Raw genomic sequence first — 13,310 nt, 5'->3', positions numbered from 1 at the left:
GTAAAGCTCAGTGCTATAGACTGGATGAGTGCCCCCAAGCCCTTCCCAAAGACAGCAGTAACACAGCAAAGTCCTTGGTAGTTTCTTTGGTGAGAATTTCATTACTCAGGAAACCATGAAGCAGTCTTACCTTCGGCTGGTCCTCATCCACAGAAGACTCTTCAGATGCGTGGGGAGTATCACTCAAAGAGCTGCTTCTCTGGTCATCAGTCACCATTTCTGAAGGTGCCATTTCCATCACCGACAGGCGACAGCCCTCGCTCCTTCCTCCTCCTAATTCTTCTATCCTTGAGTGAGAAAAAGACCGAGACCGGGTTTCCTGAGAAAGCTCTACAAATTTCTCTAGGGCACTAAAAAAATCAATGCGATCTGTACTAAAATCAGAGATGGCAGCTTGGCAACCGGCTTGGGGGCTTGGTGACTCCAGATCAGGTGACATAGGGAGGTCTTTCAGTCTCGATGTCAACTCTTCCATTGGCAGTAAGTGGACCCTCACGTCTGCTTTCAGTGCATCTGTCTCCAAGTCTTCCACCGCTAAGTCCGGGAACTTGTTGGCAATGTCCGGGGCCTGTCCAGGTTGGAGTAAGGCTTTAGATGCATGGCAGTTGTCAAGAGGGAATTTTGATTCGCTGAGACAACACCCTGACGAGCATCCATTAATGTCATTTAAGTTTAATTCATCTTCAATCTGGCCGGCATGAAACTCTTGTGAAGAAAACTCCAAGCAGATGACTCTTTCTTTGGTGCGCAGTCCTTTCTGATTTACATCTTGTGGGACCACATGTTCCATGAAGACGGGAGGCATGGCTGCAAGGCTCTCCACAGTCTTCACCTCAGTGATCTGGTCTGCTGAAGTGGTCATCTCCTTCTTGTTGAGCTCGAGCCCAGGTTTACAGATGGGTTCGTGGTGGTCTGAGAGGTCACTATCTGAATGAGATCTCCAGAGTTTGTTATGCCGCTGTTTGCTGTGAACAACAAAAACAGGTTTGTGAGAACAGTCAACATCCTTCTGGGAAACCACATCCAGAGAAACCTTATATCCTGCAAATCCTTTCTCCTATTCATTGGACTAAGACAAAAAACACTGCAAAAGATGCGCAACTTGGTTGGGGATTTAGCTCAGTGATAGAGCGCTTGCCTAGCAAGCACAAGGCCCTGGGTTCGGTCCCCAGCTCCGGAAAAAAAAAAAAAAGAAAAAGAAAAAAAGATGCACAACTTATACAGCTTATATAAACAAACAAACAAAAAAGCAAAGAAAAAAAGCAAACGGCAACAGATGGCTGAAATCTGAGTTTTTGAGACAAGGTTTCACTACAGAGTCCTGGCTAACTTGGAACTCACTATATAAAGCAGCTGGCCTCAAACTCAGAGATTTCCTCACCTCTGCCTCCAGAGGGCCAAGATCTGACTTTTTTCTGTAAACAGATTAATGGGAGTTGAAATTGTTGTTAACAGCCACTATTGATAAGTGAGTTCTCTCATAGTGTTGGCAAGTGTGAACTTTACCTTTAGTGTTTTTCACTTAATTTACCATTTGTGCCACACTATGGCACACATGGAGAGGAGAAGGACAACTTGGGAGAGCCACTCCTCTCACTCCGTTCGTCGCCTGAGTCCTAGATCTCGATCTCAGTTGACAGGCTTAGTGGCAAGCACCTTGCCTGATGGGCTAGCGCACTGGCCGTGTAGATTCTAAGAGTCAAGTGTAGCAAGAGCTCTCCAAATCCAATCCTTAAATAATCAGTTCTTCCTGTTAGAAGTTTTCTTGAGGAAATATCTTAAGGGTATATAGGTTTTTACACACACACACACACACACACACACACACACACACACACACACACACTCTCTCACACACACACACACTCACACACACACACTCACTCACACACACTCACACACACACACTCACACACACACACTCACACACACACACACTCACACACACACACACTCACACACACACACACACACGGTGGCTCACAACCATCTTTAACTTCAGTTCCAGGAGATCTGATGTCTTCTTCTAGCTCCAAAGGCACATGGGCACCAGGCATGTTTGTGGCGCCCAAACATACATTCAGGCAAAACATCACACACATAAAATAAGATAAATAAATCTATTTCCCTCATGGCTCAGGGATCTCTGTGGAGGAGGAGGCAGAAAGGTGATAAGAGCCAGAGGTGGGGGATGACTTGAAGAAACAATGTCTTCCAGACACAACAGGGCTGCCTCACCTAAGAACTCAGAGACTGTGACAGCACACACAGACCTGCAAACGTTCAAACCTCTCAGCACAGAGAATTGGACACAAAGTCCCACCCCTAACTAAGAGGCTATTGCAATGATATTTGCTGGGAAATGGAAGGTCAGTTTTCTCCACTCACGTGACACTGGATATATCAACTATACTCTAGAGCAGGCCTCAATAAAACATGGGTGCTGTGTTTTTGAGGTGCTTTTTGTTTTGTTATTTGTCTTACTGGTTTTTGTTTGTTTTGACCTATGATTTGTTCTTTTTTTTTTTTTTTTTTTGGGGGGGGGCCAGGGGAAAAATGGTAGGGAGGTGGGGGAAGACGTGGGATTTGGGGGAGGGGAAGGAATACACTCAAAATATATAGCATGCAAATTTTTAAGAATTAAAATATCTAAAATTGGGGTTGGGGATTTAGCTCAGCAGTAGAGCGCTTGACTAGCAAGCGCAAGGCCCTGGGTTCGGTCCCCAGCTCCGAAAAAAAGAAAAGAAAAAAAAAATCTAAAATCTTAAAAACAGTTTAACAGTTCAATCAGAAATAAAACAAAACAAACCCCCAACCTAAACAACATATAAGTCACTCAGAGAACAATCGTCTTTCGTTGGTTTATCACTGGGATGAGAGCTTATGCAGCAGCTCTTGTTGCTGGTGCAGAGGTGGGGGGATGGTGATCAGGATCCTTCTTATTTTTATTTGATGTTTATAGAGGCCAGAAGAGGAGTCAGAACTCTACACGCTATTCCAGTATGGGTGCCTGGTACCAAACGTGGGTTGTTGAGCCTTCTCTCCAGCTCCAACATAGTCAGTCTTTTGTGTGTGTTTGAAACAGGATCTATGTGGCCTTTGCTCACTATGTAGACCACGCTGGCCTTGAATTCAGAGTTCCACCTGCCTCTGCCTCCTGAGCGCTGGGATTAAAGCATGTGCCACCATGTCTGGCTAAGGTGATCATTAAGTTAGAAAATAAAGGTGGCCTAGTAAGTCTGGATGGAACGCACCATTACAGAATGGCAGGATGAATATAAAGACAGGCCTTCCCCAAAAGATCTTAGAACTTGAGAGACAGCACTTGGGAAAATGCGGGTCAATGAGGTCTCTTCACCAAGCCCAGAAACGACTACACAGTCATCCTTTGGTTATTTCACGACATGAAGTCTGAGGTGGGGATAAGATTCACTTCAAACTACATGCTTACAGGAAGCACAATTCACAAAGCCCCAGTCAAAATGTCTCAGCTGCCTGTATGGCTGGTCAGGATCACCTGCCCAGGGATTAGATCTTAAATATGGTGCTTGACAGTTCCCATGATTTAATAGCAGACAAAGAGTTACCTAACTTCTGGGTGGAACGGGAAACTCAGCCTCAAACAACTTGCCCTGGGCTTGGGGCCACGCATGGGTTCTGCTGAGTCATGTGCCTACATTGAGTGACCCTGCTTTTTCTCAATTCTACACCTGCTCTCAGCTCCCTCTGCTGTCTGCTGCTTGAGTGGGGCGCTCTGACTCAGGCCTTCACAGCAGAGGGTGCTTTCCCTCAAAGGGAACAGGTCAAATCTGTTTATGAAGGCAAGCTATAGTCAGTTAGCTGGGTGTACAGTAGAGTTTTTACCCTTTTCAAGATGCATGACCTCCAGCCACCCCTAGGAGGAGACAACATAACACACACAGCACATCTCAAGCGAGAGGCAAGCATGGTCTAAACTGTATTATTACCAAGACCAGTTTGCTTTGTATGGACGTTTCTTTTCTTAGCTCTCGAGGCCTTTGTTTCCAGGCCTAAATACCACCTGCTTTCTCATTTCCACACTTACTGTGGGATTGTTCAAATGGGTCTTCTCACTTAGCATCGTAAGATAGTTCCGGTGATACTTGTGACTGAAGAGATAGCTCAGAGGGTAGCAGTTCTTAGCCATCTGATGGTATGAAACAGCAGCTGATTTTATTAGCCAACAAACAAATGAGAAGTTTCCATAATCTCAAGAATTCCCCAAAGTGTGTGTGTGTGTGTGTGTGTGTGTATATATATGTATATATATATATGTATATATATATATTTGTTTGTGTGTTTGTTTTTGTGAAATGCTTGCAAACTGCTTATCAGTAAGGGCTGGGGAGATTGCTCAGTGGTTAAGAATGGTTGTTCCTTCAGGGGACTCAGGTTCGATTTTTAGCACCCACATGGTTGTTCACAACCATCCACAACTCTAGATGCAGAGAATCAAATGCCCTCTTCTGACCTCCATGGGTACCAAGCATGCATGTGGTGCACATACATACACATAAGTAAAACACTCATGCATAAAACAAACCTAGTACATTAAAATATCAGTCGGGAGGGAATATGAGGTGGAAGTCATGCTAGTGAGTGTAAGCAGCGACTGTTTCAGAGGAAGTAGCGACATCACCGCCTGAGGCTCAGCAGGGACTTCCTCTGTTCTTGGGGGTGATGATCATCAGAAAATACTCCTCCACTGGGGCTTGGCAATACAACTGACACCTACTTAGAAAACAGTAAGAAAATCTAATCCAAAGGCTGGCTGTCCAGTTATTGCTATCACTGCTAAAGCACTACTCCCTCACATGCTCCCTGCTGACCTGCACACTCCTCCCCCCTAAGCTCTGTGCTTATCATCTGCTCCTTCCTCTTCCTTAAAATGTTATTGCAGGGATGGTTGTAAAATCTAATTAATTAATTATTTTTAAAGATTGAATCTTACTATATAGTCCTGACTATCATGGACCTCACTGTGAAGACCAAGCTGGCTTTGAACTCACAGACATCAGCCTGCTTCTCTCTGCTGAGATTAGGAGCATGCCTATACCTGACCGTAAAACATTTTGGCTAAAATGTTTTCAAACTCCCATCACTGTATGTAAATGTACTTTCTTTTTTTTTTTTTGAAAGATTTATTCATTTATTTTATGTACAGCTTTCTGCCTGCATATGTGACTGCAGGCCAGAAGTGGGCATCAGATCCAATTACAGATGGTTGTGAGCCACCATGTGGTTGCTGGGACTTGAACTCAGGACCTCTGGAAGAGCAGTCAGTGCTCTTAACCGCTGAGCCATCTCTCCAGCCCCTATGGGGGACATTCTTATGGCTGCTGAGACTTCAGTCTCTCAGGTGTCATGCAATGCATGGGCCATGGGGCGTGTGTGCAACACTGGTTTGCTGGTAACACTAGATTGCTTTTCAGTGAGGCTCTGTCTGCTGTATTCTAACACTCTGACACCAACAGGACTCGGCATACAACATTAGATCATATCTATTATTTTAAACCAGTAACTTGTGATCCAGCTGACCCCCAACTCTCATTCTAGGCAGGCAAGTAAATAAACAAGCTGCCAAAAAGGAACTTCAGAGTTGGCCTGTGGCCTAGATGATGCAACCATGCCTTAGATCTCCTCTCCCTTGAATGGCCTCTGACCTGAATTTCAAATCATGTAAACACAGGCACACATATATGACTGGGCCACTCTGGGTAACAGTTTAGTTTTCTTATTTATTAGATGAGCAGAAAAGAAATGTAATTGATGAGGTATATAAGACATTCCATTTTCTTCCTTCTGCTTTCCCATTAGGTAACAGCACCAGTGCTTAAATTTATACAGAAGAAAATATTGCTAGAAATGTAAGGCTAGGAAACTAAGACTGGCTATGGTTACCTTTTAGGGTACTAGGAAAAGCAGTGGGCATTTCTGTGAGTTGTGTGTGGTCCTGGATATTTTCAATTATTTAACCAGAAAGCTATTTAAAAGAATCCTTCTAAGCCATAACTAGACTTGGCTGTCATGGGACCAGAAATCCATGTCCTTTCATTTCAGGCTCTGTGCTGCTGGCTGACAGCTATGTCTAACTAGACTACTTTCCACCAGAAAACCAGGATAAGAAGAAAACCCTGCCACCTCTGGCTCTCATAATCAAAGTGGACATACCTGAGGATATGACACACAAATTCTCCCTAGCTGTCACTTAGTTTTCCTCCTGCCCCCTTTACACTGGAACCTAATATCAGAGACACATGGTTCAGTTTGCAAATGGTCTGCTTGAAACTTGAACCTGCCTGACAGAGCATACATCTGGGATACTCGTGGCAGCAGGAAGAGCGAGTTATGAATAGTCTTCGAGAAGAAGAGCAAGCCAGCCTCTTCTAAGCTCCAGTGACATTTTGAAAGAAGTAACACGTTCTTTGCATTTCCAAGGGCTGACATGTGGCTGGGGCCCTCATGCTCCCACAAGACTGTAATCAATTCAGATGCTACCATAGAAATGTGTTACTCAGAAGTTCTCTCTAACAGACATCTGGCACAATCAGCTAAGTGCCCAGTGCTGCTCTGGGTAACTATAGTTAGAGGATGCTGGGATCACAATTCTAACTCTTTGAGAGCCACCATGTGTTTCTTATGATATGAAAACAAGATCCAGAAAAAAATATTAATTAAGGAACAACCAAGCTTTAGAAGTTGTCTCTGTCTGCCTTTCAGGGAGGTTCCCCCCTCCTCTGTAGAACACCACACACGGGTGACACCAGTGAAGTGAAGGGACAGTGAGGCTTAGTTGGATTTGGTTCTAGAACATTCTTTAGGAGCAGTCCTGGCAGCTAAAAATGGCCTAAGTGATATCCCTAACCTGGACATCACAACATAAGAGATTCCAGAAATACTTTCTATGTCGTTTTCTGGGGAGTTAGTATGTTTGTGATGGTTAGAGGCAGGTTGATGTCAATGGAGAAGGAATAAAGAACATATATGAATTTATACTTTTTGGGTAATTATGGAGAAATGATAATAAACAACCCTCAACACATAGTGGTTTAAAAAATAAAATAAAAATAACTTAAACACTGGGAGATGAGGCAAGAGGAATAGGTGCTCAAGGCCAGCCTTGGCTACAAAGTAGGTTCAAGGCCAGCTTGGGGTATGTGATAGCCTGTCTTAAAAAAAACAAAACAAAACAAAAAAAAAAAACCAAAAAACCAAAACATGTTATTTTATGAAAAACCAAAAACAAAACAGAAAGTATCTATCTGTCTGTCTGTCTGTCTGTAATCTATCATCTATAGACAGGGTCTCTCTATGTGGCCCTTGCTGTCCTTGGAGTTTGATATGTATACTAGCCTGGTCTTGAACCTACAGAGAACTGTATGCTTCCAAGTGCTGCAGTTGAAGGCACAGCCCTGCCTCTCCACGACTTCATACTCATGTTTAATTTCACAGACGGGGGCAGGTGGGGACTAGAAACACCAAGTAACTTCTGAAGGTTGCAACAAGCGGGTGAACCAGGAACAGAGACCAGATCTAATGATGCAAATTCTGTGTTTTTTCCTGTCTGGAGTTTGCCTTCCCTTTATGAATCAGGTTCAGGAAGTCAGGACGGAACAGAAAAGGAAAGGAAAAGGAAAGAGGAAGTGTGATTCTCTGGTTTACACTGCCCTTCATATCCTCCTTTAAGATTTTTTTCTTCCTGAAATTCCTTTAACATCTAAGAAAAAACACACATTGGGGGATGGGATACTGGGGAAGGGGAACCAACCCAACAACTTGCAGTAGCCTGGGATTCCAGAATAAATACTGAAGTTGGCAGGACATGTAGTGTCCTTCCTCTCAGTAGGTCACATGAGGACATTGCCTAACATCCGCTATGTGGGCTGTGTGTGTCTGGGAACATGTAATATTTATGTTCTCCTCACATGCTTGGGTACCTTTTCCTTGTGCCAAAAAGAACCTTCGTGTCCTGACTTAATGTGAAAGTTGGTGCTAAAGACCTAGAACTCCTTTGAAACAGAGGAGGACTGAGTATTTTCCCAGCTTCTCAAGACAGAGGCTCAGATGAAATCATTCCAAATGCTGAGTAAATGGGAGGGGTTGTTAGTGGAAACCATAATGCTATGTTGTGGTCACATTTTCACAATTCTTTGGGGCTGGAGGGTGGCCCCTCTGTGCGGATAGGCTGGAAGGCTATTTCACATTTTGTTCTGTGGAAACATAGCCCAGATTTCAGAGTCAAGATCAAGTCATGAGACTTGCTGGAGTCAAACCCTGGCACCAGCTGCAACTGCTTTTAGACAGCTGTGCTGTTACGCTAAAACACAGCCTAGAACTGCTCACAGGAGACAACCAAATCTATCAAGGCAGAGGATTTCAGCATGTGACAGCTCAAGAGTCATTCTCAAGTCATTTACCATATGACGCAAGAAGAAGTAAAGGTGGTTTCTAACTCCTGAAGGTAATGGAATGAGAGGCAGAGAGAGCCACTCACGACTCACCTGGCCAGCAAGATCCCTTGGTATTCTTCTAGTTGTCTCATGAAGCTGGGGTTGGGCTTGGTCACTGTTCGTCGTTCCTTCACGTACTCATAGGCGCGATCCAGATTCCATCCATACTCCTTCATCGCATAGGCAATCACAGTGGAGGCTGAGCGACTCACCCCCATTTTGCAGTGCACAAGACATTTAGATCCATGTTTCCTAGTTGGGAGAGTGAGGTGAAAGACAGGATGCTGAAAGATAGTATAGTGTAAGAGCTGGGTTTCAGGTTCCTGTGTCACCCTTCCATTAAAAAAAAAATTTTTTTTTTTGCTATGCAATGTTCTCATCTCACACATCCATGTGCCTCTATGATCAAATATGAGATAAAGTAGACAGCTCTAACTGTACTTTTAAATAATATTTATCTGTCTGTTTTTTGAGTCAAGGTTAGTCTTAGTAGCCTGGCTGGCCTTGAATTCATCGATTCCCCTGCCTCTGCCTCCCCAGTGCTGGGATTAAAGATGTGTGCCACCACTGCTGCACTCTCTTTTTTTCCGCTTTTAATATTAAGCCTCTTAATCCACTCAGTAAGGATTTGTCAAGTATTTACAATATATAAACTAATGTACTAGACACAAACTTAAGTAACACACAGCTTCTATACTAAAGGGTAGGACTGAGTTAGAGAAACACAACTAAAATTCAATGTTGTATCGCACTGAATGTCAGCGTGGAGAGAATTTTGCATTTGGAGCTCATTTCCTGTGTGGTGGAGGCCAATTCCCTCACAGCCCTCAGGCACATCTTCTGGCTGGCATTCTCCCGAGTTACAGGTGTGGCGATGACTCATCTGATTTGTTCTAATAGAGTTATTTCTAGTTAAGTTCCCAGGCAGGACTCTGTCCCTGGAGCAAAGCATAGATGAAGTCGATGTTTCTTCTCTATTCTAGAGATTGTTTTCACACACTATCACAGACCCAGGGAACTGGAGGAAAGCATGTGAAGTATCACGTGTCGGTCTCGGTGTTCAGGTGGAATGAACCAGAGCTGCCTGTTTGTTTTTTGCACGCTTTAAGTGAAGTCAGGGCTCCACACGTACTCTAAGGACATGCTCTATCACTGAGCTACGCCCCAGGCCCTGTGGGCTTTTAATACAAGGGAAGGAAAATGACGCTACTGCAAAGCAAACAAAATACCTCAGTCTCAACCATCAAAGCTGGTCATCTTGGATATGAACGTTATTTAGTTATGTCCCAATTCTAACAAGGAAGTATTAAAGCACAAACTAAGTCTTCAAGGATCAGTTAAATGCATGAATAAACTTACGGATCTGCTGATCACATCTTCCAGCTGTTGGAGAGGGAATATTTTAAAAACTGGAGAAAAAGAACTGTTACTATTAAAGCTACTGCTCATAGACTCTAGAATCCTTTCGAGTAACTGTTTCAATAAATCAAAACATGGACATGTGAGCAAAAGCAGAGAAGCTGTTCATTTGCTCACTGGCTATACTGCTGGTTCATATGCCTTCTGGCAGAAGCTTACGGTCCTTGCTTTTCTGCAGTCGTGACTGACTGAGGAGTTATCAGTGCGAATGAGCCTGAGGTGACCTGCCCAAACGGGTGAGCAGGGAACCTACAAGATATGAAGGATGGAATGGAATAATTTTTCTGAAGTTTAAAAACTGTATTGTTATCTGTGTATGTGTGGGAGGGTGGGCATGAGTGTGGTGGTACTTGTGTGGAGCTCACAGGATGACTTGGAGCAGTCAATTCTCTCAACCTCTACCATGTGGGTTCTGGGGATTAAACTTGGCCTTGGCAGCAAGACATCTCACTGGCCTTACCATAGAGTTTTTATTGGACTACAGTTAGGAAGCCAATGCACAGTGATTCAGATACAAGTTTAGATGTGTGTTCTGTTTTCCAAATGAGTTCTAAAAATATCAAGGTGAAAAACATCCCTGTGAAAGCACATTTTTCAAATATTACTTCCCCACCCCCTTCTCTGAGTGAGACAGGGTTTCTCCATGTAGCCTTGGCTGTTCTAGAACTTGCTATGTAGACCAACCTGGCCTTGAACTCAAAGGTCCACCTGCCTCTGCCTCCTGAGTGCTGGGATTTAAAGTGTGCACTTTGGCATTGTTCAGTTGGGCTTTAAAGTGCTCAGCTTCTAACTTATTTAAGAAGAATCTCAAGTTAGTTTCCACCTACCCCATCGCTCAATTTCACCCATTATTTCCCGCATAGAGTTGTCTAGATTAAGTTTGCATTATAACATTAGGAATGGGGCCCTGCAGAAGAGGTATGGAAGGAGGCACTCCTCAGACTCTGACCTGAACTTGGGAAGCTCATGAGCTACTGCCTCCATTTGCCACCTTGGTGCTTATGCTGGTTATTCTGGTTCACAACTGGACTACATCTGGAATGATCTAAAACCCCAAAATAGCTAGGAACACCTGTGAAGGATTTTTGCTTAACTAAATCATCTGAAGTGGGAAGATACACTTCTAATTACCTTTGAGGTGGGAAGACCCACTTCTAATCTAGGCTCCACCTTCTCCTGGCAGCCAATGGCATTTGAGCCTACTTCTTCAGGATTCCAGTATATACTGACTACCAGCTGCAGTATGCAACCCCATGAATTGAACAACTACTGGATTCTTGAATTTTTTGTTCATGTGCAGCCATTGTTGGGTTAGCTTGACTGCAGCCTGTAAGTCATTCACATAGTAGTATATGCATGTGCTCTAAGTTCTGTAACCCTGAATAATACAGATTTTGGTGCCAAAAGTGGTTCTGGAGCAATAGAAGTATAAGGATGAGTATTTTAAACATCTGTGCTACACTTTTCAATCTGCTTAGCATCTACATTTGTCGAAGCCTCTCCTGTGACTGAAACCTCTCCTGGTAGTTTGCAGAGTAATGAAAGCCCATGGTATGAAATATTTTACAAAATTAAGGAGACAAATACATTCAATTATTCTCATTATTTATGAGAGGCAATAGATTTGATGCCTGTCCTATCTATCAAGATTGTTAAGGGAAGCGTAGACTAATTTTTGAAGGAAGTTAAAAACAGGTGTTTCTCATTTACTGAAGATGGTTTGAGTGCTGTCCCTTCTGAAGAGGGATGTGGCCAAGGGGCTCACTTATGATTCTTTCCAGTGCAAGGATGAATAAAATCAGGAAAGGAAGTCCTCAGAGCTTTAAGAGTCAATTAATTTGAAGATGACTTCAATGAAAGGCAAGAGAAAAATTTCACCATTTATAATATCTACAATAAAGTCAATAACTGGAAAGATTTTCAAAGCTCACTGTTTGAATGTCTTGTATTCAGAAAAGCCTGGTGTTAACACTTGTTCACAATAATGTTTGCTACGAAACTTACAAATATCCCTAGTGGCATTTAAAGAATTAAATTTAGAGCCAGGCATGGTGGATAGTGCATGCCTTTAATCCCAGGACTCAGTAGGCAAAAGCAGGCAGATTCCAGTAAGTTCAAGGCCAGCCTAGTCTATGTAGGGTTCCAGGCTATTTAGGATTACATAGCAAGACTTTGTCTCAAACCGCACCTCCCAATTTCTTTCATATCTCCCCCCCACCGTTTTTTTTAGCTGCATCATAATTTCATTTTCTTTAATTTTCTGCTTAGTGAAAATGAGGCTATATGAGGTTATTATTTTTTTTTTTTTGGAGACAGTTTCAGTTTGAGACAGAGACAGTCTCCTGGCTGTCCTGGAACTCAGAGATCTGCCTGCTTCTGCCTCTCATTACTGGGATTAAAGGCATGTGCCACCACTGCCAGGTCATATATGAGGTTATTCAATTCGATTCAATTCAATTCAATTCTATTCTATTTATTTGCTTAAAGGGAAACTGTTAAAACCATTAATCTTTCATCCAGGATCATAAAACCTCACTGCCTTTTCTTCTCATTCTTTTCTCTAAGTGCTATCAGTAAACTGTCCCAGTCTCATCCAGCCTTAGTGACAATGTGGAGAGGGATCAGAATGTGTGTGTGGGACAAGACTCACTTTGCTTTAGAGATGAATTTGTAAGTGTCATTCCAGTAAGCCAGGAGATCTGTTGCCTCTTCATCATATACTCGAATGTTATGATACTCAAAGACTCCAGGGAAGAAGTTATCTATCTCTCGAGTGACATTCAAAATATACCGCACCCTGTGAAGAAACCAAAGGAAGAAATGTATTCTCAGGCTAAAACTAATTTCCATCCCTCTATCTGCCATGTCTAATACCTAAATTCCATTTTCAGCTTGTGTATGGTTATACAATCTCATTTTTGACAGTATTTTGGAAATAGCCCTAATATCTATATACAAAAACCAAACTGATAGCCACAGCCTAGCAATATATGTTGCTAAAATTACCAGTAAACTTTTACTTAGAAATTATTTGTATAAAACCAGGCTACTGATATACTCCAAAAAAATAGAGAAAAGGGAAAATTTCTTATTTTTCTGAACACCAGATTGTTAGGCAAGAAGCTGTGAGGGTCCATGGAAAGCTGGACCTAAAATTCTTCAAGTCTATGTGGCTGCATTCCTGTTGAGAGTCTCATAAACTGGGACGCTGCAGACAAGGGTTTATCTATTAAAAACTTCCCCAGCACCTCCCTCCGACACCACCTTAATTAACGCTTGGGTTTGATTTACAAAAAGTTCTTTTTCCTTCGATGTTATATAGACTTTAAACATCACTAGAGTTTACTGTAGCAACAGTTCTTTCTATAAAACTTTTTCCTTCAAATAACCAAATGTGGGGTTCCATAAACTCAGTTCTAG

The 13,310-nt window shown here is 42.7% G+C and overlaps 1 protein-coding gene across 4 annotated transcripts in view; it reads right to left on the bottom strand.

The window, feature by feature from the left end:
* Ssh2 (slingshot protein phosphatase 2) overlaps nt 1–13,310 on the bottom strand; it is a 252,070-nt gene that overhangs the window by 10,080 nt on the left and 228,680 nt on the right. For all 4 annotated transcript variants that reach the window (XM_006246905.5, XM_039086021.2, XM_039086022.1 and 1 more), the window contains 3 exons: nt 12,541–12,687; nt 8,523–8,723; nt 131–965 (listed from right to left, as the gene is read on the bottom strand). In XM_006246905.5, coding sequence (XP_006246967.1) covers nt 131–965; nt 8,523–8,723; nt 12,541–12,687 — 1,183 coding nt within the window. The remainder of the gene's footprint in view (nt 1–130; nt 966–8,522; nt 8,724–12,540; nt 12,688–13,310) is intronic.

The sequence above is a fragment of the Rattus norvegicus genome, chromosome 10 (genome assembly GCF_036323735.1).
Source record: "Rattus norvegicus strain BN/NHsdMcwi chromosome 10, GRCr8, whole genome shotgun sequence".
NCBI lineage: Eukaryota > Metazoa > Chordata > Mammalia > Rodentia > Muridae > Rattus > Rattus norvegicus.
Note: the sequence above shows the minus strand (reverse complement) of the source record. Positions and strands in the feature narration are given on the sequence as shown.